This window comes from Heliconius melpomene, chromosome 1 (assembly GCF_056956725.1).
Source record: "Heliconius melpomene rosina isolate 202511_hmr_F chromosome 1, ASM5695672v1, whole genome shotgun sequence".
Taxonomy (NCBI): domain Eukaryota; kingdom Metazoa; phylum Arthropoda; class Insecta; order Lepidoptera; family Nymphalidae; genus Heliconius; species Heliconius melpomene.
The window spans coordinates 13,603,518-13,630,986 of NC_140389.1; the positions used below are offsets into that span (position 1 = coordinate 13,603,518).

The following is a 27,469-nucleotide window of genomic DNA, read 5'->3' on the forward strand; positions in this document are numbered from 1 at the left end:
GGAAACCAAGTGCTAAAACACTCCATTCCCATTAAGATACTATCATTCCACACTTATTGAGTGGTGGGACTCAATGCCGCTTTTTTGTCTTGTTTCCAGAGCGAATAAATGAAAATATTAATATTGATGATCCCACAACCTGTTGCGTTTACATTTGCACACCTGTGCCATGACTGACCTCTCCTCCAACATGTCTGATGTTCAAACTAATTTAATATAATTATTAGTAGTTAGTCAGAAATTAAATTTTCATTACCTATACCATTATTCCGATTATTATGTTTTCGTTCTAGTTTTTGTTTTAGTTTAGAATATTGACGCTGTGTTCTTTCGTCTTTCTGATACACTGGTGGAGGTGGTGAATGTTGCATATGGTGGGGAGGCACATGGTGAAAGTGAGCAGGATATGCACCTCCATAATAATGTTGTGGACCCCCTGCACCATTTGTTGGAACCTAAAAACATTTTAAATACATCACACACTAAGTAACACAAATAATTATCCACTATAAAATAGTAAACAGTTATAAATTTAACCTTTACATTGTCTTTAGAAGAAATCGACTTGGTAGGATCCATTTCACTCATATTGATATTTACCAGATGTCTACTTGTATTTGCCACTTTCAAATCTATGCTAACTTATCGATACATTACACGTCATTGGCCACGTACTGCCAATACAACTGATAACGCTACACAGCGCGCAATCACTCGACAATTTTTACGTTGCCTCAGTTAAAAGTATACAAGGCAAAATATAGCAATAACCAATTAAGTACTCGCATAAAAATAGCTGCGTTATTTAAAATTTTCCACGTGTACATGTTTCAGTTATACGTGCGAAAGTGAAACAATCGATAAATTGACGGAAATTGTTTGCACAGGCGGTAAATAACGCTTCGTACTTATACACTATCGAGCATCCATTTCATTACATTTTGCTGCATATGGAATATTTGTGTGTGTATTTGTTTTTCTTCGCCTTATGAAAATATGTAAGTTCGAAAATATATGAACCTCAATATCAAGAATTGTTGTTGCTCGGTAATCGACACTAGTACCTACGATACTTTAAAATATCATACATAAATAACAAATGTGTAAAACGGATTTAAAGAAGAGTAAATTATGTATGATAATATTATTCAATATATTTTAACAATACAAAAACATAGCGACTTAATGCCCTCAAACAATGATTACGAGTTCACAGTTGACGTTTGATAATTGTCATTCTGACATTTGGTCATTTTTGACATAACAAAAAACAAATTACACGTAAACAAAACCATTCAAATCAAATATTGAAGATCAAATTTAACTATTTTTTTTAAAAGCTTTTATTTTCTTTTCCTAAATATAAACGATATTATATTTTATTATAATAAGTATAGTTATTGTTTTATACTTTTAGAATTTAAGTATTCAACAGGCTTTGTAAGTACGTACTTTAATTATAATAAATTTAAACTGATATAAAAAAAAAGTAGAAATGGTAGTGTTACTCACATATGGATGTGGTGGTTGATGATGTGGCGGTTGGTGATGGGGTTGGTGGTGTGGCTGGTGATGCGGTGCGTGGTGCGGGTGGGGCTGATGGTGCGCCACAAGGTAATGACGCATGCCCTCATCGAGCACAGGTGGCAGGAGAGGTGGCATCATCGTTGCAGAGGTTACAACCGGCATGCCACCTTAAAAAAATACCATATTGATGGGTTGGCGGCTAATATACAGCTATGTTTGATTGTTTATTGTACTATATTGTTCTTAAGACCATCTCTTTCATTCATTACTTAATATTTTGATTACAACAAACAAAGACGTCAAATGTTACTAAAAAATGGAAAATTTTATTTAATATTAAAAACATGTCAAATATTAACAGGGATGCATATGCAGTAAAAAAATTGTAAATGGTAACAGGTTTTGTAGTCATTGGCGAAATGTTATATTCTTTTCATTTCCAAACAGTCTCATATTCTTAATAATCTTATTTACTTTCTTCATATTTCATTATACTATTTCTAGTATAATTAAATGTTCACCCGTGATGATGACGTGTACCTACTGTTTTAGACAGGTGTAGATTTATTTATTACCTTATTTGTGAAAAGGGTAAATTATTCATATTTTGATTTTCTCATCCATACAATCTAGCAGATTTATTATGTTTAGAATCTGAACTAACCATATTCAGTGTGCATTGTGCACATGTGTGCATGTTGGGGATGCTGCTGAGGATGCGGGCACATCTCGGGCGGCACGTAGTAAGGGTCCGGCGGGTAATACTCGCCGTAGTAGCCGTCGGGCGCGCCGCCCCCGCCTCCTTCCGCCACTCCCACGCCCACCATTGCAACTTCTAACAGCGCATCGCACGCCGGCGCCCGCGACGCATCCGTGGCGACCGCGATACCGCCGTACGCTCGTCAAACTGAAACAAGTACATTCAAATAGTGAGCTTAATCGATTTCTACTAAAAATGTACCATCATATATTTAGTAGAGGCCGGTCGTGGCGCGGGGGCACAAAGTGTGACTGGTTGTGGGTTCGATCCTCACTCGAGGAAATAAAATATTTATTTAAATTTATATTTCCATTTCTTCGCTCTGGTGCCGAGGCAATAGTCAACGCCTTCAGAATTCGGCAGATTGTGGGGAACGGAGTGTCTTGCCACTAGGTTCCCGCTGTCTACCCTGCTGTGTACAGGGTGAAAATGATAAAACATATGTAATAAGTACCGCTATGTCTAATCATGGCTCAAATTACTACCTGTGTCACTAGCCGTTATGGTCTAATATATTTGATACATTAGACCTGAGAGAATCTATCATGAAATATAAGCATGCTCCAGTTATTCCTTTGCGTATCGTATTTCCAAACAGTAGCAGTAATGCGGGCGCGGCCATATATTTATTTTATTTTTCTTGTAATTTATGTCACATTTACAACGCATAAACGAAATAAATAGCTGCGTAGCAATAATTAATAATATGCGAACTGGGATTTTCTAAATATTTATTTATTTTTATCGGACTCAGTACATATTATAAGTAACTGTATTTTTATAATTTTAATAAAAATAATTAACTTAATATTTAGGTATATATAATGATAATTAATTTGTTATATTGAACTTTGAAGCTTTTATGAAAAACGCATGCTTAATTTGCCTATGCCTGTTGCTCATACAGTACACAAGATATAGAACCTACATACAAATATAGCATATCTTATATCTATACTAATATAATAAAGCGGAAGAGTTTGTTTGTTTGTTTGTTTGTTTGAACGCTAAGATCTCTGGATCTACTGGATCGATTTACTTTGTTTTTGTTTTGTATGAAAGCTGCATTCTTCAGAAGTGCTATAGGCTATGTAACATTACATTACACATATATACTAATAAATTAAAATACTTTCTAATTTGACATGCAATTTATTCTGCCATGTTAATAACAACCGTCGTGGCTACGCGACCGCGTTCGTTACCGCGTCATTTTGATATTCATCCTTATGAAAATAAATATAATAGTCACTTTTAGCATTTCATCTAGATTGAAATTATATTTCTATAGAAATTATATTCTTATATTTCAAGCAGGCGTAGCCGCGTCCGGGTCCGCTAGTGTTCATATAAAGCTTAATGTAATAAAAGTTTTTATATTGTCTGTATAGGATAATAATACTTTTGCCAAAAATTCATTTAAAAATCGATATGGTCGTCAACCAATTATTAGCTGATGTCGACAAATATAGTGCTTTTACTTATTATTTACATCAGTGAGCGTTACAATTTAAAAAAAAGTTTCATAAATACATGTAAAAAGACATAGGTATATTATACAGCAGCTGTATGGTAAATAGTTTTTGCAGAATTACTAGTTCTTCCCATTATGTAACAAATCTCGACATAGGCTAAACATTTGAAAGTGCACCGGTGTAATTTTATAAGCTAAATCTCATTAACCGCCCCAACGATAGTACAGCTAGGTTGCACAAGGTTCCTCAAATCGATATCGACATCCGCGTGAGCGCATCGTGACGGAATTTGCCTTTTAAATGGGGTGCTGTCAGGCGCCTCACGAATTCTGCCGTCTGCGTGGATGCGCTCGCTATCTGTGTCAGTGATTGTAGCCGTCTACATTTAGGATTCGGCATATCATATACTTTTAGTTCTCAAAACATTAGCAAATACTTAAAATATTACACAAGTTATTCCTCCGTTATAATTGTTAGATATTAATTAATACATATTATATTGAAATCTAATCAAATCTAACTTTACGCTCTATCCCTAGCGGAGTAGTCAGAGAAAACTGGGCGCCAAGCGCTACGGTCTCTTCATACTTCGTTTGCCTCGTCCATTGGCTTCAACCTCTTCATACATGGCCTCATGCATTTTACGTGACCTTCTTCCAGTATCTTTGATACTGTGTTATCGAAGGTCCACCGAGGTCTCGCCCTACCTCTCTTACTGCTCACTGTTTCTTTGCAAACCCAAACTAACTTAGCACGTTCTTCTTCATTCTCACCGTGACATCCTCGCTAGTATATGTATTTCTATCTATCTCTTCATCGCGCATTCGATCAGCAAATATTTAATTTATTGCACATGTTATTAATCCATTATAATAGTTAACTATATTTTTCTATTATATTCCATTATATAACTGTGATATGCTCCGACTTGGGTAAGACCTACTGTGGATATCAAAACACGCAGATAATGTGTAAACGTAATTCCCACATCTGATATTATATTGTTAGAAATTATAGGTATCAGTTAGTATAAGGAAAAGTAAATAATTGTTTATATGAGCATCTGTATTTTTTGCTGTTATCTAAGTTTCTTATGTATATAAATTTGAAAAGAGTTCTCAGAAACTATGTAGTCTTGACGTCATATAATACGTCTGTTCAGTTCCAAGTTAAGTGCTAATGCTCCATGTAATGGTAAAATAGTGTTCCGGAAAAACCATTTAAGAGATCACGTATAATACTTAATTTATTCATTTTCTGTTGCTAATATAAAAAATTATATAATGCGTCTATTGTGTAGGAATAAAAGATTTTTCTCATTCATTTAAACTAGGGAACCTTTTGTATGTAAAGTTTTTGCTTCACAACTGTCCTGCAAGGGAGAAAAAGAGAAGGATAGGGCTAAGTCTTTTATATAATTTACCATTTCTTACTCAATAACGGAAACTAAAGCCACCGCACTTTTAAGCTGGGAAAATAAAGCATTTTTAAACATATTGAAATCACAATCAATTGTAAAGGCAAACACTGTTCCAGTGCGCAAAGATGGAGTTTCCTAATTCAATATAATACCTAATTCCTTTCACTGGCTACAGTATTATTTCAAATATTTCTTATTATCAATAAAGTTGTAAATTTTATCGGTGGGTTCTTTCAAGTGAAATCATTTTAAGGAAATGTACGTAAAGGAAGCTTTTGGTATGTGTTTTTATGTAGGTATTTAATATTTTTGAACGATAAAACAGTAAAAATGTGTTTGACGTATAACATTGCAAACATTTACCCACCTCATAAATAGAAGGAGATTCTCAATTCCTACATTTCTTTTATATATATGGTCAAAGTAGCGTGGACTTAAAAGAATGTCTAAAAGGATGTCCTGGAGTATTCGCTATTTTTTACATCCAACAGACTCACTGGAATTTGAGATTTTTTTTATATGACTAATAGAGTTTCTTAAATCACTTTTTGTTTAGGTTTAGCTAATAATTAAATAATTGATGATGTCGATTTAGTAAATGATGTACCTAAATTACAAATAGTCTGGCGAAAATCGCCAGAGATTAAAGACCTTAAAAAGTTTATATAATAATAAAGGATGAATTAAATTGGCAAATGAATCACAAATACGAAACCACAACAAACAGCTATATTGCTTAATTTGGTTATTTATACACTATTGATTTATTCGAACAAGTAAATTCCCTATATTAAACATTATTGTAATATTATTGGTTTGTATTTTTATTTTTTTGTTAAAAGTATCTATTAAATTGTATTTATATTGATTAGGCAAACATAATCAAGTATATACATATAGTATATTATACTATGTACGTTCCCTAAAAATAGAACAATAAAATACATTAAGCTTTATAAAAAAATATGGTAATTTTAATTTTATTAGTTATAGAGTAACATCCCTAGTATCACTTAATATTATCTATTGTTGCTTATTTCCTATTTATTGAAATATATAAGATCATAAAAACAACATAATTAATTCTTATGTTAACTATTCGGCCTTCCCCTCGTAACGAATTACATATTGTTTATTATCGATAATCCTTTTTTTATGTCAAATTGATGTAAATGTACAAAAAGTATTATTAAATAATTTATAATATTAAATTAAAAGAGTAAATTTAAGGACACGACAGGTTATGTGTTCGATTCTCACTCAAGGAAATGAAATATTTAACATTTTCATTGCCATGTTGCTTTGCTAACGAGGTAAAGCCAGGTATTGAGTTTCGCCACTCAACACACAAACCCTCGAGAAATCGGCTGAAAGTGGAGAACTTAATGGGAACGGAGTATCTTAACACAAGGTTCCCAGATTCCCTCTGCCTAACCTGCTAAGTGAGTGATACAGCGTGAAGCTACAAAATTTAACTAAAAATCACTTAACTCTAAATACTTATAGAATTAGTCTAATTTTGTTTAAAAACAATACTAATTCAAAACGATCAATAGAATATAAAGGATTTCTCTATCTATATAGCTAGTTCTATAATGGCTATTCAAAATGATCATTCAGTCTAGACGTTGACGTTAGTTTATCATCTACTTTGTCGCGTCGACTGAAATATTTGAAGTATTTGATACAATGTAGTATGGAGAGTATTAAAGTTCTCAAGACGGCCATTCATCGTATTCGATCAATTTCAATTGAATAAACGAAGGAGGTGACGACGGCGTGCGTTTGCGCCGGATTTTACACACGTTGTTATGTAAATAGGTGTACAGTCCTGCGGGATTGACAATAGGGTTGCAACTCCACCCATAATAATATTAAAACAGATTTCATTAATATTATATTATAAACAACTTATTAAAATTCGATTAATTTTATGTGCATATTTTATAAGTACTTATTGTCTTGTTGTTATGTTGAAAAATAACCTTTCTGTTTACTTAACTCAACTCCGCGCATGGCCTGGTTACCAGAACGAGAAAATTAAAATATTATTATTATTTTTTTTTAAATAATTTACACTTAATAAGTAATAAGTAAATAATTTAGGTTGTTTGCATTAAAGCGCATTATACACTTGAATAATTCATAAAAATATAATAGGTACATGTACAAAAATTATCAAAAAAAAAATAGAAACTTTTAATACTATTAAACATTTTACTGAGAAATCGGGAGACAACCAATGTTGAATTTATGTATCTGAATTGGTATTCTTGGAATCCATTGCAGTGAGTGGAATTCAATGACTATATGACTCAACCCCAAACAGTTTTATCAATATTTACTTTTTACCCAACTGAGTCAGAAGGAGCGTATGAGTGTGTATGTAAATAGAATATAATTACATTCTATTTTCTATAATAGAGTTAAAGTCTTAGAGAGTAAAATGTTTTTAGTAATTATTAAAACTACAGTATGAAAAATAATATATATATATATTTTGTTATTTAAGTATTTTATACAATGAATATGAACTTCATTTCCAGGATTAAGTAGCTGTAAAAAAATCGCTGAAGTTTTAGAAATGTCCATTAAATTCATACAAGGCCAAATTATTCGAACACTCAGATAGTAGTGTAGGCCTTAACTACAACCAAATATCATAAACTCAAAGGAGAACCGACTTCGGGTATTTCCAAATGTCAAGAAGTGCAAAAGGAAGTCATCTCGCGTCGCCGGAGACGTTCTGAGAATTAATTTACATAACGAATGTGTTGCGAAGACAACAAACCGGCCTATCCAATAGTGTGCCAAAACCGTTGGGTATAGAATGGTTAACATTTAAAAAAATAACTAATCAAATTTCCGGCAGTACAGATTGCAAAATAAAAAAAAAATTAAGTAATATTAATATTTTTTAATATTCTCTGTTTTAGATTCTCAGTAGGATTTGCTGATTCAGTATGTATTTACAGTAAACCCGCAGCTTCACAAGGAAGCCTGTATGAATTAGAAGATGAATTGAATCAAGGTGGTATTGTATTACTCTGTATGAAAATTAAATTTGCGAGGCCAGTCCGTGGCAAAGGGGCACAAACGTTCGACTGTAAACGCGACAGTTTGTGGGTCCGATTCCCTCCCGAGAAAATGAAATATTGAATATTTTTCATTTTCTTCGCTCTGGTATCGAGGCAAAGCGTGGTGTTGAGTTTACTCAATCCACAATGTCTCCAGATTTCGGCGGAAAGTGGAAAGCGGAGTGTCTTAACACTAGGCTACCCTGCTACGTGTAGGTTACAACGCTAAGCTAAAAAAAGGAAAAAAATTATGTGCTCAACGCGTTGTTCAATGATGTTACAAATCATAAATGTAATTATTTTATTGTACGCAGATATTACATGCTATTTGGCACGACATTCGAATTTGTTTGGCGGCAGTCGTACAAGGCAACTCAGATAAATATGGCGGGGTCATCAAACTTTTTAATATTTTTTTATTGATTTCAGTGAGATATTTCTAAAGTGACTTAACACAAGGTTCCTTGTTTCCCTCTGCCTAGCCTGCTATGCAAGGGACACAGCGTGAAGTTAATAAAAATATATAATGAATCGAAGCTACTGTACAATCTATTACATGATTATAATTCCAGATCAGTGAGCGCGGTCGGACATAATAATGTCATAGTTTAGTTCCTCGGTCCGCCTGTCGCCGCCTCGCCCGCGCACCAGACGGGAACATCGCGTCAACTGTCCCTTACCTAGTACTCGTATCTTTCAAACAAATACCTTATATTGTGAAATAAGCATTTTTTTCGAACTTGAGGTTAATGCTGTTAGCCCTACTGGCTTTTACAGCGACACTGTATGCGTAGAGAAAGGGTACATACTCTGTTCTTAAAAATTTGCACTATGGCTGCTAAGGATACTGACGGCGGTAAGTGCGTCCCCTGCGGGACTCGAACTTCGGCTTGCGGCCGTCGAGCGGACTGGAAGCATTTTTATCGAAAACATGCCCAATATATAGATTTTCCTAGTAATATTATATATGTATCTATATATATAAAATCGAAAGGTCACTCACTCACTCATCACGAAATCTCAGAATCTACCAAAGCTAGGAATCTCAAATTTTGCATAGGAGTTATTTATAGGACGTAGGTGCTCGCTAAGACGGGAATTTGCAATATACGACTTCTAAGGGGATGTTTTTGGGGTTGAAAGTTTGTATGAAACTTTGTTACTACAAATGCTAGGAGTTTCAAATTTTGCATGGACGTCACTTATAGGACGTAGGTACTCATGGAGACAGAAAATAATAATAACGTAGTTCACGCAGGCGAAGCCGCGGGCGGGCCGCTAGTATTGTATATGTAGGTATCAACTTTGTTATTTCGCAGATAACATATGGCCGTGGCACGTCAATTTAACTATCCGCTAGTGTACACACTCTATAATTATTTATTGCAGTCGACTTACTGGGCGAATACTATCTTTTAACGTGCTATTATGGACGCCGTGTGGAAACGATTGAGCACAGAGTTCTAACAAATAACAAAATATATACAAAAAAATAAGAAAACATACAAGAAATGTAGACTTTGAAGCCAGTTCAGCCAGAATTCTTCCTAAATATTAGTTATTTTTATATATAAAATATTAGTTAAAATAAAGTTTCAGTCATAAAATCGTTGTGATTTTATTTAAAAATAATCTCATATAGATATAAAAGTTAATCTGATCGTTTAAGGCGTGGGCACAGCCGTCGTGGCCATGCGCACTCTCAATCGATTTGACGCTTTCGTGCTACTTTGCTAAAACTCCTACGCTTTCCTACACAACGCCCACGGTAGGTACTGTTTTACCTGAAACAACTAGCGCCAAGATCAAATCCATATATTTTTTTTAGGTTCACGCTGCATCCTAGTGTTAAGACACTCTCCTCCCAGCCGAATTTTTAGAGGCATTACGTATTGAGTGGCGGAACTCAACACCGCGCTTTACTTCGACACTAAGTAATAAATATTCTATTTCCCCGATTGGGAATTGAACCCACAGCCAAACATTTACAGTCATACGCTTACAAGCCCCACGACTGGCCTCACTCCTGAATATGAAATACATGAATATTATAATTACTTTTTTAAAAAAAAATACTTTTTAAACAAAAAAATTAAATATATCTACAACCTATGGCTTTACTCCCTTGGTCAAATGGAAATAAAGACACATGACACATTCTAAGTAGGTACTCGAGGTGACTCTGAATCAGGTATATTACAGGTAACATTGAAATGATTAACGCGATGTCATATAGAAAGGTTCGAGAAAGGCTCTTGTTAAGTGAATTATACAAAAAAAAAATATTTCGAACTAAAATATTCTCTAAGGTTAGCCTATCAAATATACTCTTCATATTTATTATATACACCAGTCAATTAATCCAACCGGTCAATGAATATGTAGTGTCTTTCAACCCAAATTATATACTTTATAGCAGAATTAACACAAATTGATCGATCGATTTCTTGGCAGATTTCTATTTTGGATTTGCTTGGCCCAGTGCATAGTGGAAGTTAACAGTAAAGTAAATATGAGTCAGTCAGTATATTTAGTCCCCTGTATGCTTAGACTTTAGTTAGACATGTTTAATTCTAAAAATAACCAAAATACACGTCAAGCAATCCAAATTCAAACACCTAAGGGAAGAACCTGTAATACCTTTCTTATTTGATAGTTGCTTAAAATTGCCTCAACTAAGTTTGAAAGCCTTATCTTTTATTTGTCCCTTCACATGTTGGAAGACATTGATTTAATTAGGTCCCGTTAGAGTTTTCATTTACAAATCTTAATCAAAAATATTATATTAAAAATTACTTAATGAAATTTGGATTGAGGCGTAAATCTGTTATACAGCAAAATCTGAACCAGACTGCACTTGAACCGAAGATGGTCTATTCCTGGATACGGGCCAATGCGAGCCGCCGGGATCTATTCCCTTCAGATAGCTTTACAGCTGTAATCTGGCGTATTAAGTGTTCCTATGTGTTTCTTATTTTAATTTCTTCACTCAAGTCTTATATACTAATTATATTTTGTTGGAATTTAAGGATTTTTATATATCTTTTGTCTAATTAACATTAGGATAAGATAAAATAAATAAATTAAGTTTTTATTTTATCTAATTCGCGTATAAAACGATTCTACAAAAATTATTCTAGTTACAATTTAATTTTACTTATACTAAGGATAATAAATGAACGATAAAAATGTATATTTTGGCATTTAAACCGAGTATAGCTTAATAGAAGGACAACAAGAGTTATATTATTAAATTGTGACAGGTAGCTCGTTCAATAAATAGCAAGGTTATCAGTAATTAAACAGTCTATTTTGGATATTGGATTTTCATAAGATATTGCATTATTATAACTCAAATAATAAATATAATTTGTCGACTGATGTAATGAAAAGTACTAACAACGTGGTCTCATTATATATTTTACTTCCAAGCTAGCTACAGCTATAAATATGACCTAAATTGCTGAGATAAGTGATGTCGTATTAAAATAAATATATTAAGTAATAATGATGCAAGAGAATACAGAGACAACTAGCACGATCACAAAATAACATTTATCTATCTCTAGTTGTCGAGTAATATAAAGAAATACGGATCATAAATGTTTCTAATAATTTAATAATTGTTAAATTGTAATTATATTTGACATTAAAAGTTACGAGTAATTCGAGGAATTTAATAATTTCCAGATTTAGAAAAAATACTAAAGGTCGAGTTCCGCCATTCAACACGTAATGCCTCTAGAATTCGGGAGAAAGCGGAAAGCGGAGTGTCGTAACACTAGACTCCCTCTGCCTACCCTGCTACACGTGGGATACAGCGGGAAGTTAAAAAAAAACATCATACGCTCAAGACACATGAATCACCTTACCCAACAATTTTAACAAACAATGGTACGTACCTACTTATATTTGTAAATGAATAACGATCCGGACGTGGTGGCTCGGTGATTAAAATATGAATTACAAGTCATCAATGAAATTTACGAAATTATTAGCAGATTATATTTTTAGCGGAGTTTTCCTTAATTAATATAGCCAGCTATATATATATATATATATAAATAAGCATAGCTTCCTTCCCTTACATTACGTTGCTTGTAGCCCGATGAAAAAGGCTTTTTAGTATTAATATATTATAATATAAGTTAACAATTATTATTAATTGACTCGAATTGAAAATTTATATCAACAAATCGGACACGAAACATGGGGACATCTCGAAAAATGGGGGACGGAGTGTCCTAACACTAGATTTCCTCTACCTGCCCTGCTAATGCGAATACAGCAAGAGACTAAAATGAAAGAAGTTTAATTTAAGTTTAATTTATTCTACGCACCGACGAAAATTGAAAATGACGTCAATGTCATGCTTAAAATGAATTTGTCTCGCACATACGACTATCAGTTATCGGTAGGCACTGTAGAAATCAGTTCATAAATGTGTTTGCAGCGCACTACCCGTTGCTATCCGTTGTTTCGACACCCAATAAGACTATCAATCCCGTACATTTGATTCGAGCGTCGACCTCCCATTCGTTTGTGCGACATATACGACTCATCGCGGTTGATGTTCCCCAACGTCATGTCGAGACATACCTGATTTGAATTTTAATTTATTTAAAGCACGAGACTCATACATTCAGAAAATAATAATTTTAAATATTTACCCAATTCTTTATAATATGTAGATATATTAAAAAAGAACGTAAAAATAATGAATATAATAAATCAGTAGTGTTAATATACTTCGCATTTTCCGCTGAATTCTGGAAATATTGCGTGGGAATACTCTAAACATATTGAATATTTTGATGTACTCGTAGGTACCTATGTAACGAACGATTCCGTTACGTAAAAAAATTAAAATTCGATTACGTAAATCTGCCATTTATGTCTGATACTATCACAATTAGATAGCAATTTAAATACAAATTTTATTGATTTCGATCGATTACAACATCATCAATCAATTTGACCAATTAACTTTTTAATTTGATTGTAATTTATATTACCTACTTTAATGATGAATAATTTATCGAATATAAAATATAGTCATTCATACTTTAGCAATACGCCTTGAAATACGACGTTTTCATTTATAATATTACCTTTATATGTGTATATACAAAGAAGCTACAAGCTCATATTTGGTAAATTAATTAATTGTATAATTTCAGACAAGAACGTAAATAAAAAAAAAAATTAAAATTTCTCAAAATAAAGAAGAATTAAATAAAAATCTGTTAGATTATATATATGCCTAAGTAATATAATGTACGTTTGACATCTAATAATTAGCCAACTAAAACTATATATAGTACATTATTATTTCCGTTTTAATTTTAGTATATGTGGTACTATACTGGTATTATAGTATGAGTTGCAAATAATGAATGTGATTTTATTATTACCAACGTGATAACGTAAATAGAGCACGAACAGAGCGGCGCACAGTATTTATTGTATGCAATGCGGAATGCGAACACGCAATTCATATAGAGCTAATATGAAAAAAATGTCATTAGCATTATATGTGCCTAGTGCCTACACTACTACTAGCAAAGTGTTACGCATGCCAGAAAAGTTTTGAAACCGCTGCCATTCAAAGTGCGGTCGCACAACTATGACTTTTAACAAAAAAGTAAACAAGACAGAAGGAACATAGTGTTAAGACACTCCGTTCCACACTTACCACCGAATTCTTCGAGGCATTTCGAGTTGAATGGCTGAACTCAACGCCGGGCTTTTTGCCTTGGTGAAGAAATGAAAATATTAATAAATAATAATTCATTCCCTCGAGTCCCCACTCGAACACAGCCGTCGCGGTACACTCACACTTTGAATTACGATTAGACCTATTGGGAAATGGTAATAATATTATAAAGTAATTTTAGTAATATACAAACAAAAATCCATTTTTTCTCGGTGAAACGGTATAACGTCGCAGATGAGGCTGAGCGCTTATGTTCCGCAGGATACGGCGCTTCTTCCGTTGAGGCGATGCGATATCACCACCTACGCTCGCGTCTCACGCTTACACTTCCACTGGCCAGTACACTAATTTGAATAATTTAAAAAATATTCAAACTAATATTGATATTTTGATTTAAAAATAGTGATTATTATAATTGTTTACGTATAACCAAAACGTGACAATGTCACGCTAGCGTGTCAACCGTATTGTTTCAATGTCAATGCTATACAATTAACCCTTAATGAAGCTCATTCACGCGACAAACGTTATGAATGAAGGTTGAGCTTGTAGAGGCTACAAATGTATGCATAGCGAGAGCCTTACTGCCATTATTGTGCATATCAGACGCTTTATTAGAAAAGGAAAGAATAATTCTAGTGAGTACACATGTCTAAATTATGGCATTTCAATTACAAATCAAATCAGCTTCACATTGTATTCCGTACACAGGACTCTGCTGGCAGAGGGAACCTACTGTTAACACTAGGTTCCCTCTGCCAGCAGAGGGCAGCATCATCATCAGCATCTCTTTGTTTCCCATTTTCAGCTGGATTATGGAGGCATTGAGTCTTGACTGGCGGAATTCAACGCCGCGCTTTGTCTCGACACCAGAGCTAAGAAATGAAAATATAAATTTAAATAAATATTTTATTTCGTCGAGTGGGGATCGAACCAGTTGCGTTAACAGTCACACACTTGTGCAACTGCGTCACGACTGGCCTTAACTAGCAATGTCTAGATTTCTAAAACTACAGTATCTACTTAATGATTAAATTATACTGAATTGAATAATGAAATTATATTAATGGAATATTTTTTATTTGTAATTCATTTTAAATATATGATTGTTAGAGATGTAATGTACATAAATTGCTTTTAGATACACTTATAGAATTTTATTATCATCCTATTTCCGGATGAATATAATAATTACAAACGCGCGCACGCGCTGTGGTTTCTAACAACTCAAGTAGGGGCCACAAAGATAAGTGTGTTTAAATATATAGATATGTACTATACAATAGGGGCATTCAACTTTATTTTACCTCCTTTATAATCCCGGGACTTAATTAAATGGAATTCTAAACAATTAATTTAAAGAATCATCTTAAATGAACGTTGTAAACGAACGCATCGACCAGGTGAAAGCCACCAAATCGCTTAATAATTACATGTTCTCGCGCATCATCTACTTCGAACTTTCTCTCTTATTGTCTTGCTCGAGACTACGCCTTTACTGATTACTTAGTGAATAGTAATAAAAATAAAATGACCCGATTTAGATTATCTTGTAGTATTACACATTTATGAACGTTAGTAATGCTATGGATATTTTTTTCAGAACAAAACATTCGCATATATTTTTTGAGGAGTTTTTATGGGACGGCAAATGCCTTTGTTGCTACTCCTTCCTGAAATCTCTAAATAAATATTTTATTTTATAGCGTACAGCCAAGACTTGGATGGACACTCACACTAAGATTTTATACCACAGTTATGCCTGAGATTTCTCCAAATGTATCGAACGACATAGCCTAAACAATTAGCTGAAGAAGCAGTGGACTAGTTACACTTTTTGCAGAACCTTGTAGAGCTGAAAATTGAATTTACTCCTTCATCTAGCTATGGGTGATCATCAAATATTAAAAATGATTCTAAAAAAAAAAACAAATAAAGTTTATTAGATTCTACACAAAAAAAATTGTCTAAGAGAGGTCTCAATGTTTAACAAATAATATAACACGCAGTATAAGCGTCTAGTGCCTAATGGAACGTTAGTTAGCGGAAAAATTAGGATTCAATTCATGGCTGGTTACCAGACTGAATGTCAATAAACCAATTGGCAGAGAAGTGAGCTCGGACGGCTGTGTGTAGGCTAAGCTAAATGAAATTCTAGACACTTCTGTTCTCCACTTTCCGCCACATTCTGAAAGCATTGTTTGTTGAATGGCGTAACTCAACGCCGCGCTTCGCCTCGACACCAAAGCGAAGAAAAGAATATGTTCAAAATCTCTTGAAATAAATGTATTTTTTTTATGTAAATTAAAAATAATTAATAAACTCTTCAATCTCATTTTCACATTAGTAAAATTTACATTTTGTTCATGTTGAGGGGAACAAAGCGTGACGATCGCTTTTCTATTCGTCTTATGATAATTAATTTTTAGTATTTTTTGTAAAAACTTAAAATACATGTACAAATGTAAAAATTAATAGGCGAGTAATTGTTTGTGGAATTATTTGATCGTTTTCCAGATAACATCTAACCTCGACTGTGTTTATTGTGTGTCATATTTTGCTTGTGGTTTATTTTATATTATTCCATTTTGAATTGAGTCATAACATTTAAATACGTTTGAAAAAGCTATTTTAAGGAAAGAGTATAGTTTTTATATTAAGAATTCAGTGAATGCGACTAATAAATAAATATAACAGAGAGGCCGTCATGGCAAATGGGCATATGGATGTGACTGTATCTCAACGGCTGGGGGCTCGATCCCTACTCGAGGAAGTGTAATATTTTAATTTCTTCGCTCTGGTACCAGGGCAAAAGCCCGAAAAATAGGCGGAAGTTACAACTAAAGAAGTATATGGCAACACACAAACACCTGTTTTAAAATTAGGCATAGCATAATATGGTATCCAATACGCGCTGTCATAAATCGTTCAGCTCAGAAACGATTGCCTCGTGCTAGACGCATACTAAACGCGAAAATATTTCTTAGTTCTTACCATCTTACTTTCGAAGACAAGACGAGATGCATAGTGTCCTGTTGCCAACGTCTAACAAAACATAATTCCTACCTCTGTTCTAATTATTCTATGTAATTAAAATACATGTTCAATTAATACAAACTATGTATAAAGAAAAATAGTAAGTATTTTTTAAAATTAAACCAATAATTTGTTCGTAGAATTCGCATTATAACTCCAATTGTAAAGACTATATATAACTGCTATGTTAATCATAAATGGACAACCCACAAACTTCATTGACACTTGTTTCCATGTGCGATGCGAATATAATAATTAAAAGTTTTTTTTTTCTGTTGAAACATTAAGTTCTTATAAAAAATAATATATTAAGCAAATAATAATAATTAAGTACCATGTGTAGTATATTATAATTACTTATGTGTCTGGAGCTGTCCACGTCATTAATAATAGGTATATGTATTTCTGTTTAAATTACAGTATTTTTCCTGTAGGATAAGTATAAATTTCTCCTTTTTACAAAAAAATATAAAAATTTTCTGTTAAAACCTATATTACAAGGATAATACACACATTTTATTTAGGTGACATTTAAATGAATATAAAGAGAAATATTACATATATTATATAAATAACTGCCTAACTTTTTAAACTGCCTCCTCTTTTATTTGTTTACCGCAAGGATCTACCAGGATAAATACCCACAATGATGAATAAATAAAATGAAAAGACGACGAGCTGTTGCGGCATTCCATCGCGATGAGTGTACCTACTGACGCAAACGCAGATTTTTAAATCATTTTACTTTGTATAGCAATCAACATTTAGATATCTATACTGTATCTTAACTATATTTTATAATAAACATCATTATTTACGAATAGAATATTGGAATAGAAAATATTTGGCCGTTATTTATACACGTCTGCATCCTGGAATACTAAAAGAATTTTTAGCAGTCTTTTTTCCAATAAGTATTTTAAAGTAATTTAAACTTCAAGAAATATATATTTTTTTTATCTTGGAAACATAAAAAAAAACTATATTTGTTAAAGTCCATTAGATGCATTAACTCGTAAATAGGAGTTTCGTGTACTTTGCTATACAATACAATACAATATATTAAAGACGTTACGAAGTTTAAAAATATATATATTATCAAGTTATGTTCACTTGTTACAGAGTTTTAAAAGCAACAACAATTTTCTCTGTCGATTAAGCTTAAGGAAAAAGAAATCTGTAGTTAAACGTTATGAAGTAATTTAAAAATAAAACAGCTTTCATTTAAACAAAGAGAATGAAAAGAATATGCATATAGAAAGCTTCTTAGAAAGGAATAGGAATAGAAGGTGCGCGTGACCCGCAGACGGCGAGGTGAGCGGCCGCTGTTGCGACACCAGGAACTGACGGCCTTCGCTGTCAACCTTTTAATTGCACCCGCTTTTCGCATAGCGCACGTAAGCCACTTACTATATCACTAATCTTTAAAATTTACCAATCTACTATAATATTTAAGTAATGCGTAATAAGGTTTTGTGAGGTTACGCAGTATCCCTTTACTTTATTTAACAGACATTTTATGTTTACATTTAATATAAATACAACTATAGTACATTTTAAACTATATTTATAATAAAATCGTAAGAGGGTCAGTGTCTGTAATTGGAAGATATTTAAAAAAATGTTATTGGGAACCTTTATTAACGTAATAGAACCTAAAACAATATTATTATTTTTTGTCTGTTTGACTGTGCGTTTGTAATCGCTAACTTATCCCAGAATCACCGATTTAGATGCGGTTTTCAAGCTTCCGAAAACATATAGGGTTTATTTTATTACAATTGGTTCATAAATAAAAAAGTTATATCAATTTAAAGTACTTAATTCGACAAATTAGCTAATTGCCGTAACAGTTATTTTATACAACTGTTATTTCAAGCGGGCATAGCACGGGCCCACTAGTTTTAAATAAGATAAATAAGATAGTTTTTCTCTATATTGTGTTGTAATGTAATTGCTATCACAATACAAAACGAGCACGACCGCCAGACGATGGCGCGGTTCCTCAATTGTTATAAAAATTACTTACAATAGGCGCCCCTCGTTGCTCATATGAATAAATGGATGGATCGAGTATTTTAAACGATGAACTCACCCATACCAACTTGATAGATCAGCTGATGCTCAGCTGTTGGACTCATCAGATAAAGCTTAAGCAACATTACTGTTATTTACATCATACTATTAAAAATTAATGGCTGTTTTTCTAATTGTATATCTAATAAAATATAATTACATTACCATTTAGTGTCAGGGTTTATAAACATGTCAAGAACAAAATGTATGAAGAACTTTGTTGGTAATATGATGGAACCAAATATGGTTCGAGCTGGCAGCATCTCTTTGAACATTGCCTTTCGCTTGATGTGGAAGGATACAAATATCTGCAGACGCACGAAATAAGTTGCTAGTGAAATATATTCAAAATTTTAAATGAAATGAATGAAATATGTATTTAAATTTATTTTTCCATTTCTTCGCTCTGGTGTCAACGCAAAGCGCGGTGTTGAGTTCTGCCACTCAACACGCAATGCCTCCACAATTCGGCGAAAAGTTGGGAACGAATTGTCTTAACGCTAGCTTCCCTCTGCCTACCCCGCTGTGTGCGGAATACAGCGTGAACCCGATTTAATTTTAATTTAATTATTTAATCAAAATCAATCCATCAATCCAATTTTCAGGTTAGAGATAATTAAACTATATTAAACATGTAATTTATTATATTGGTTAATATTTAACTATAAAAATGTATATCGTACAAAAAATGCGAACATTGTTAATATTTTATTGCTATTAAACACGCGATTACGTTAGATACCGACTTGGTAGCGTTAAGAATTGCAATAATAAATATTTGCCAAAATTTTTACACTACTGCTATTTATTAATTTGTATTTTAAAATACAGCTAGATGTTTTCGTATTTGAATATTTCATGCACATATAAACTACGAGGTAGGTATTTACTCCCAGAAATTTAAATAATTTTAAAGTTATGATATTGTTTATTCAAAATTTATTTCTTAATATTTTTGTATTCATTAAATAATAATTAATTTTTGAATTACAATAATGTATTTAAAGATTGGAAATACTGACAATCATTAGGGTATGCATAGATCTTTTTTTTGGGGGGAAGGCCTGGACTTAAGCTTTAAACAGATATGTTCGAGTAAATTTTGTTTTTTTTTATTTTTCGGAGCAAATTTTGTTGTAAGTAAAATTTCTGGGGTGGGCACGGGTCGAATTAAATGTATGCATTAGAATATGAACATAATAAGTGTAGTATTATAAGTATATAAAAATAAAAACACAATACATTCAAATGTATTTTTGTAATCTTTCCAAATCATGGAATTTGTAAAGAAAAATTAGTATTCACATTCGTGTGAATTCATGGTTTACTGGTTGTTGACATAATTCATTCAATGATCATGTTTTAATTTTCCAATAACAACAGATAATAAAATATGTAATTAATAACAATGTTAGAGGCATAATTACATAAAATTATACGATATTAATGAAGTAAGACACGTGGCTTACACATGCCTCCATACGATCCACATGTTTTGCAAAACGATATGAGCGACCCGTGATTCATTTTGCTGTATTGCCGAACGCTATATGAAATGACATCAAAGAACAAGAGATAACAGCTAAGCTGAAATTAATTATGTTTCTGTGTGGCATCAATCAAGATTACTGAGACGATAAACAAACTATTTTAGGAGATTACGTAGGTAAAGTGTTTATACACCATAATACGAAAACTGTTTAATATGACACTTAATTAATGAGCCTTGCATATTATATTATTTCAGTTAGTTGCAAAATAAACGTATTTGGGATTAAACGAATGTTAATTAATTTTTGTTTAATTGAATTTAAAAATAAAAATCTACAATGAACTCGATCTTCCTCAATATATATGCGATTATAGACCTAGTGAGTAAAAATAAGTAGGGATGTTTTCCGATAGTTTGGTAATGGTCTAAATAAAAAAAAACCATTATTATTTTTTTTTATAGTTGATAAGCAAGCATTTGACCGCTATCTCATCTGGTGGTAAGTGACGATGCGGACGAAGGTGGAGTATGCTTGCCTAGGTAGTACCTATTCACTCGTTCCTTAAATAGGGCCAGGTTATACTTAACGGAGAACAGTTCAGCAGGCAGGGAGTTCCACTCCTTAGCCGTTCGCATTAGGAAAGTGGAGGCGAAGCGCTGCGTATGAAAAGAAACACAAAAGAACACAAAAATTGTAAAGCACGCGACTCTATGTTTAAACGTAACTGCAAATTACAAATAGAATGTGATTCATGAGAAATTTATATTTGTTGTTATTTGAAAACAATGTCTTATCTGTTTGTGTCAATATTATTTTTTACTCTTATCTGTTCTTTATCTCGCACACTCATTACGTTACTTATAATGGGTACAGTGATGAAATGTTGCAGATGGATACAACCCTAATGACTTGTTTTTATTACTTCCAGCCTTTAGGTCAGCTAAATGAACTCCGAACAAAGTAAAACGTTACATAACCCTTAACGGCCCTATCTCTCATAACATAGGTTTGGAAATATATCTAAAAAGTAATATTAATTATAATATCTAACTGTTCTCCATTAAAATGTTAATTGCAACTTGTATTGCACGTAATAATACATTTGGCTACATTTCAGGTTAACGATGTGGTGAAAGTCGACGTGATCTATCTCGTTTCCCCGTAATAGTGACGTAACTAGAATCATTTCGAGTGACTAATGATGAACCGCGCGCTGTCTCTGCGAACGTGAAGTAATGCACAGAGTACGACCCGCTGGTTCTTTAATAAAGCGACGCCATTGTGTTGTTTGCATTCATGTAACCGTCGTTCTCAGAATTGTTATGCCTACACAGATTAAGAGCAACCATCAAGAGAACTGCCATCTAATGAATTGTCACTGTTATACATCTACAAGAAAATGCATCACGTTCGTTTGCCTCGACGCCATATTGCAATTTTAGTGCAATAGATGTCATCTGTGAACTTTAATTTTGTATTACTGTATTATATTTAGATTGTTTTTAGTTATATAGTTTTTAGATTTAAAAATTTTATTTACTTTAACATTTTATCAAAATGTCCTTTAAGTCACAAATGTAAACCTATTCAGGTATTAAATATTTTATATGTTGTGGATAAAAGGAAAATTCCTGTCGCACTTAATCACTGCTAACTAGAATGTAACCTAATTATCATATTTTATTAAATAATTATTGTTAATCTGTTACAATATCCATGCATCCTTAGAACTACGTTTTAAAAAAATACTTATCGATACCAGCCGACTCTATATATAGCTGGAAAATAATGTTACAAGTTCCGCCTGTAGAGAAGTTAGGTACTATATATTTAACACACTCACTTCATTTCAATTAATATACACTTATACTTATGCCTGCGTTAAGTGAAGTTTAATATTTATTACTTTTCATATAAAATCTAATTCATACTATATGACTTCTGTGACTTAATTCACAAAAAAAAAGATCGGCTATTCTCCGTATTTCAGTAGAAATAGAAGTTACGACATAATAAATATATGTATTGTTCCACAAAGACACACACGAAAACAATACTTTATTACTGATTATACAAAATATTCAATATGTTTCAAAGTATGCGTTTCACTCGTTTCCCTAAAAGTAAAATGATATAAATATTTTGATCAAAAAAATCAAAAAAAATTTTGATCAAAATTGAAATGTATGATATGAATCAAGAATAATAAAAAAAATATTTGTTTACAGTATAGTTGAGGTGAGAGAGCAGGACATTAACATTTAACGACATTACCAGTGTCTAGGGTAGGACCGGCCCGCAGCCTCCACCGGCGTCCGGGGCAGCGGGGACTGCCGGGGGAGATGCCGCCCACAGCCTCTTATCGATCGCTCCTCGCATCGAGATGCACCACTTGTTACATCGCCCAATATCACAATAATCTCCCGTAACCTCAACCTTTCATGATTCTACATTTCGCCATCATAGATCATTTGTTAAATATTTAGTGAAATTTGTATGCATTTTTAAAATTTATATTAAAAGTACCCTACAAATGAAAAGAACCACATTCGAAAAGTCACACAAAAACCTATTCTATTATTCACATTATGTTGTACTTTCTTAGCTATGCATATTTATTTGCTAGAATATGTTAGGTAATTGATTAAAACAATATAATGTTTTAAGAGACCATATTTTCAGACGCAATATCTATACTTGAGATTCAATTATTCCTGCTGATATGGTTGACTAGCTTAATAATATCGATCTAAAGTTATCAAGGACAGATAACAGCTTCGATTAGTTTAGATGTGAAAAGTAATAATTGTGAACGGTATATCAGTTAACATCAACCAAATTATATTATGGGAATGAACTGTACTATTTATTATATATTTGTTTTTTTCGTTATTAAGAAATTACGAGTACTTTCTATAATTTCTAACGCTTCAACTTATCTACGTTATAGTTTATTAATAACAATGTGGATTTTATAATCCACATTTATCAATATAGGAACTTCTAAAGTTCGATAATCTATTATTTGTAGCTGTGGGTGTAGCTGGGTGTAACGACCTGCCACTAGGTGTTCCACTTTTGAATTCACAGAACAGGTGCATCGTACTTCGATATATTCTAATTGTTAGCCAATAGGTGCGTAATTCTTGACGAATCTATGCTAATTATTGCGATAAGTATGAATTGAAATAGAAAAAACCAGTACACCTATACAAGTTAGATTTAAGAAATAATTTAGTTTGAAATTAAGTATTTAGTGGTTTAGATATTGTTAGTTGTTACGTAGATTCTTGCACATTAATTATTATATTAAATCATTTTCGGATATGAATTGTTAAACAATAATTGAATGCCCTATCAAGATACCTGCAATAATTCAGAGACTAGGACCGAGAGATTCATCAACACCAATTGTGCCCATTACAGGTCCAATGCAATTCTTGTGTACAATTGTCCACGCACTTAATATATTATTATGCGCATGTCTGCCCACGCATGTGTCCATTACGAAATATTATGTTTATTGTTTTATTGCACATGCCAAGTTATTTGGGCTGTTAAAACGATCACATCGAGTAATTGTGTAAGATTTATTGGATGTGACTACGTGTGTGAAATTGAAGCGAAGGCCAGCATCTGTGCAGTGAGCCCCAATAACACTGATTAGGCGTACACGCATCTTATAGTTTCACGGTAGGCAGCAGCGTTGCCAGATGTCCAAGCCCAAAAAATTGAATGTCCCGAATAATTTGTTAGAAATATGAATAAGTATAATAGTAAGTTATGTATAATTATTCTGAACACTGAACTGCCTTACATATTGTAAACGTTTTTCTATTAAAAAAATCTATCACCATTGCAAGGTTTATTTAAAATTTTAATAAATGGATAAATTTTGTACCGCTTTTGGCGAAAGAAACGGGTTTCTTTCGCCAAAAGCGCCAAAAATGTTCAAAAATCCCGCTTTTCATCGAGAAAAAATCTGGCAACGCTGATTGACAGTATGAACTAGACTGTAGAATGGAATATGTGGCATATCATTTCCAATGGAAATATAGATATAAAGCTACATGCAACGAACGCAAACGTGCTTAGCAGTCGTTTTCAACAGACACTTCAATGAGGAAAATTCTTCAACATCCTGTTCACAGTTGAGAACGTTTTACTGCGTAACAGAAACCTGCTGTCTCGCTGTCTATCGCTTTCGTTGTAGTTATCTTATAGATATAAAAATATTTAAAAGGTTTGTTTCAGTTATCTGTATATTAAAATCAAACATTTAGTTCAGAATTGTTATATCTGCTGGTGCGAGGTGCGCCTGCGCGGTCAACGCTCGCGCGTCGCCCGGCGGGCCCCACGCATCCACTAGTGCGAAAATAATGCAGCCACCTCTCTCGTTCCGCCTCTTTTGGCGATATTTTTTATTTAACCTATTATACATGCCTTTCAAGTAAAATTAGCGGTCACTCTTAGGTCATTGTTTCGCAAACAAAACCAATTACAAAGAGAAGCTTTGTCATTGCAATGGTCAATGAACTCCAATCAAAGCTAGACTAGATGCTTGTTAAAAAAACTATTTTAAATGACAAATAGCGAAAATACATTTAATACTTAACCCTAACTTTAAAAGTGGGTAACGTGGTACTTTCAATTTCATCAACCACAAAAAAAAAGTACTTACAAGATGGTTTATTTCTTGCTCTAGACATACCTACACCAATTATCTTCTGTGGATATTATATGGAAACATTCTTTAAATTAAAAATATGTGTTGCTTTAAATATTGATAGCAATTAAGCTAGATAAAACAACAAATCCATAATTAGTTCCAGCGTTTTAGTACTGTGATGCACAGACAAACAAACACGAAAACATAACTCTTTGTACAATGGCCATTAAATAACTATTTAATCAATTAGTATATAAAATATAAAATATAAAATTAGTATTAATATATAAAATACATAATATTACGCATTTCTAACATAAAATTATTAGTTTGTAGAGATTAAATAAATTGACATTTGATAGCAGTTGGGATATTTACCGGTTTTCTATGTTTTAAAATTAAAATACATTTATTGAAGTCGGAAGTATGTATGTCTGTCTATATTAACTCACAAATTTATATTTTTAATGAAGTATTTTTTTGTAATGTAGGTCAAGAGTTCAAGCTAAGCCAATATTTTATCTAAATAACGAAATTAACTAAATTTAGAAATATTTCGTTATTTCAATAACCTCATATCTCATTTATCTCCATTTTATTCATAATATATAAATGTTGTAAATGACTATAGTTATTATAACTTAGTAATTAGTATAAATAATAGCGAAAGTAATAGCATAGTAGGTGTAACATTCGCATAATTCATGCTTTGTGATAAATTATTCATATTTACATAGTAAGGTCGATATAACAAAAAGCTATCGCTTAAAAAATCTATGGCACACATCTCATTTAGTGTCATGGTAACTTGATTATTCTGAAAACAACAATTATGAGGTACTGGGAAGCACGATGAGGTGGTTTTCTATAATTAAGAACTGCTAATTCTAAATGTAATTTAGTAAAATTACTCATAATTTGTGGTTAAAACAAGTTGCGATGGCGGCAGGGCGAAGGAGCGAGGGGCGACCTGCGTTCAACGAACGTCCGCGGACCGGCACGGCCCCAAGGTCGCCGCTCGTTTCGCTCACTCGCCTGTCCTCATGCACGCTCACGCTTCAGCCTCCGCTGCCACCACAATTGTCGCCAAGGACAGAACGACGGTTTTACAGCCATAGCACTGATGATATATTTAATACATTTTCTTAAATGAATTAGATCATCTATTGGTTATGATTCTATATGCAAGTTAAATTATAATATTTCAGTCACACCTTGTTAGTTTTGTTGAATTTTCGGTAAAAGTTGTTTGTCATGTATAAATGTATAATAATTTCTAGCCGGATGTTTACGTATTGTGCAATTCATATGAGTGCATAATGTCTGTGTCGAAATTCTAAAAGTGAATGCAGAATGATGCAATCTTTTCATAGTGAAATATCAGCGAAGGAGTGAACTAGAATAATACTGTATTGATGTCAACTACAATTTATTATTATTTAATTACTTAAAATTAATATGTCAATAAAAAATACAACGTAATGAGATTTATGAAAAAGCAAAAAAAGATTTCACAATTAAATATTGAAACATCATTCATTGACTAACGAGAATAAATTCCAACGTATATTTGTAATTTTCACAAAAAAATTAGGAATATATATATATGAAAGTTTTTACTATTGAATAAGACACTTACATATATATTTTGCACGCTTGTAGATTTAATATTTACTCAATGCGTATTATAAGCTTACCGCACCCAGGTCTGGTATGCTTTAAATTGTGAAATATACCTATATAATTGTATCGATTAAACTAGGTATGTCTAAATTTAAGCCTCGCCATTTTATAGTAAACAGTGTAACGTGTATATTTACAAATTGTTTTCAAAATACTAGTCGATTTTATTACACACAATACAAATCATTACTTTTAAGTTATGGTTAAGATATAAAGGTCAGTTACTTTTTGCCCTTTAAGATGTTTTTTGTCTAACTAAGCGACAGTAGAGAAATTCCTCGAGTATTCGGTTCAACGGCCGCGCCGCGAGTACTGCGCCTGTGTGCGTGTATGTGAGAGTCGCGCACGCACACACGCACCAACTCGCATCTGCAAACACGATGGAACCGTTATTCTCTAGGTTCCAATACCTTATTACCTATGGGCGAATGCTATTTCAATCTATTTTTCCTCTTAAATACCAAGCGGGCTAGGCCCACAGTAAATGTAATTTCTGAATAAATTATCATTAAAATTGTGTTTCATAAAATTGTTCGC

General features: G+C 32.8%; 1 protein-coding gene across 3 annotated transcripts in view; it reads right to left on the reverse strand.

The window, feature by feature from the left end:
- The window catches only part of LOC146541581 (fibronectin type-III domain-containing protein 3a-like), a 37,068-nt gene that overhangs the window by 6,219 nt on the left and 3,380 nt on the right, over positions 1-27,469 (reverse strand). Inside the window, exons 2-4 of one of the 3 annotated variants that reach the window (XM_085188791.1) lie at positions 2,192-2,434; positions 1,513-1,694; positions 257-455 (exon numbers count right to left, since the gene is read on the reverse strand). In XM_085188791.1, coding sequence (XP_085044917.1) covers positions 257-455; positions 1,513-1,694; positions 2,192-2,354 — 544 coding nt within the window. In that variant the 5' untranslated portion in view covers positions 2,355-2,434. Of the gene's footprint in view, positions 1-256; positions 456-537; positions 1,163-1,512; positions 1,695-2,191; positions 2,435-27,469 lie in introns of those variants that run through there. The other 2 variants (XM_085188806.1, XM_085188797.1) reach the window with 2 other exon arrangements.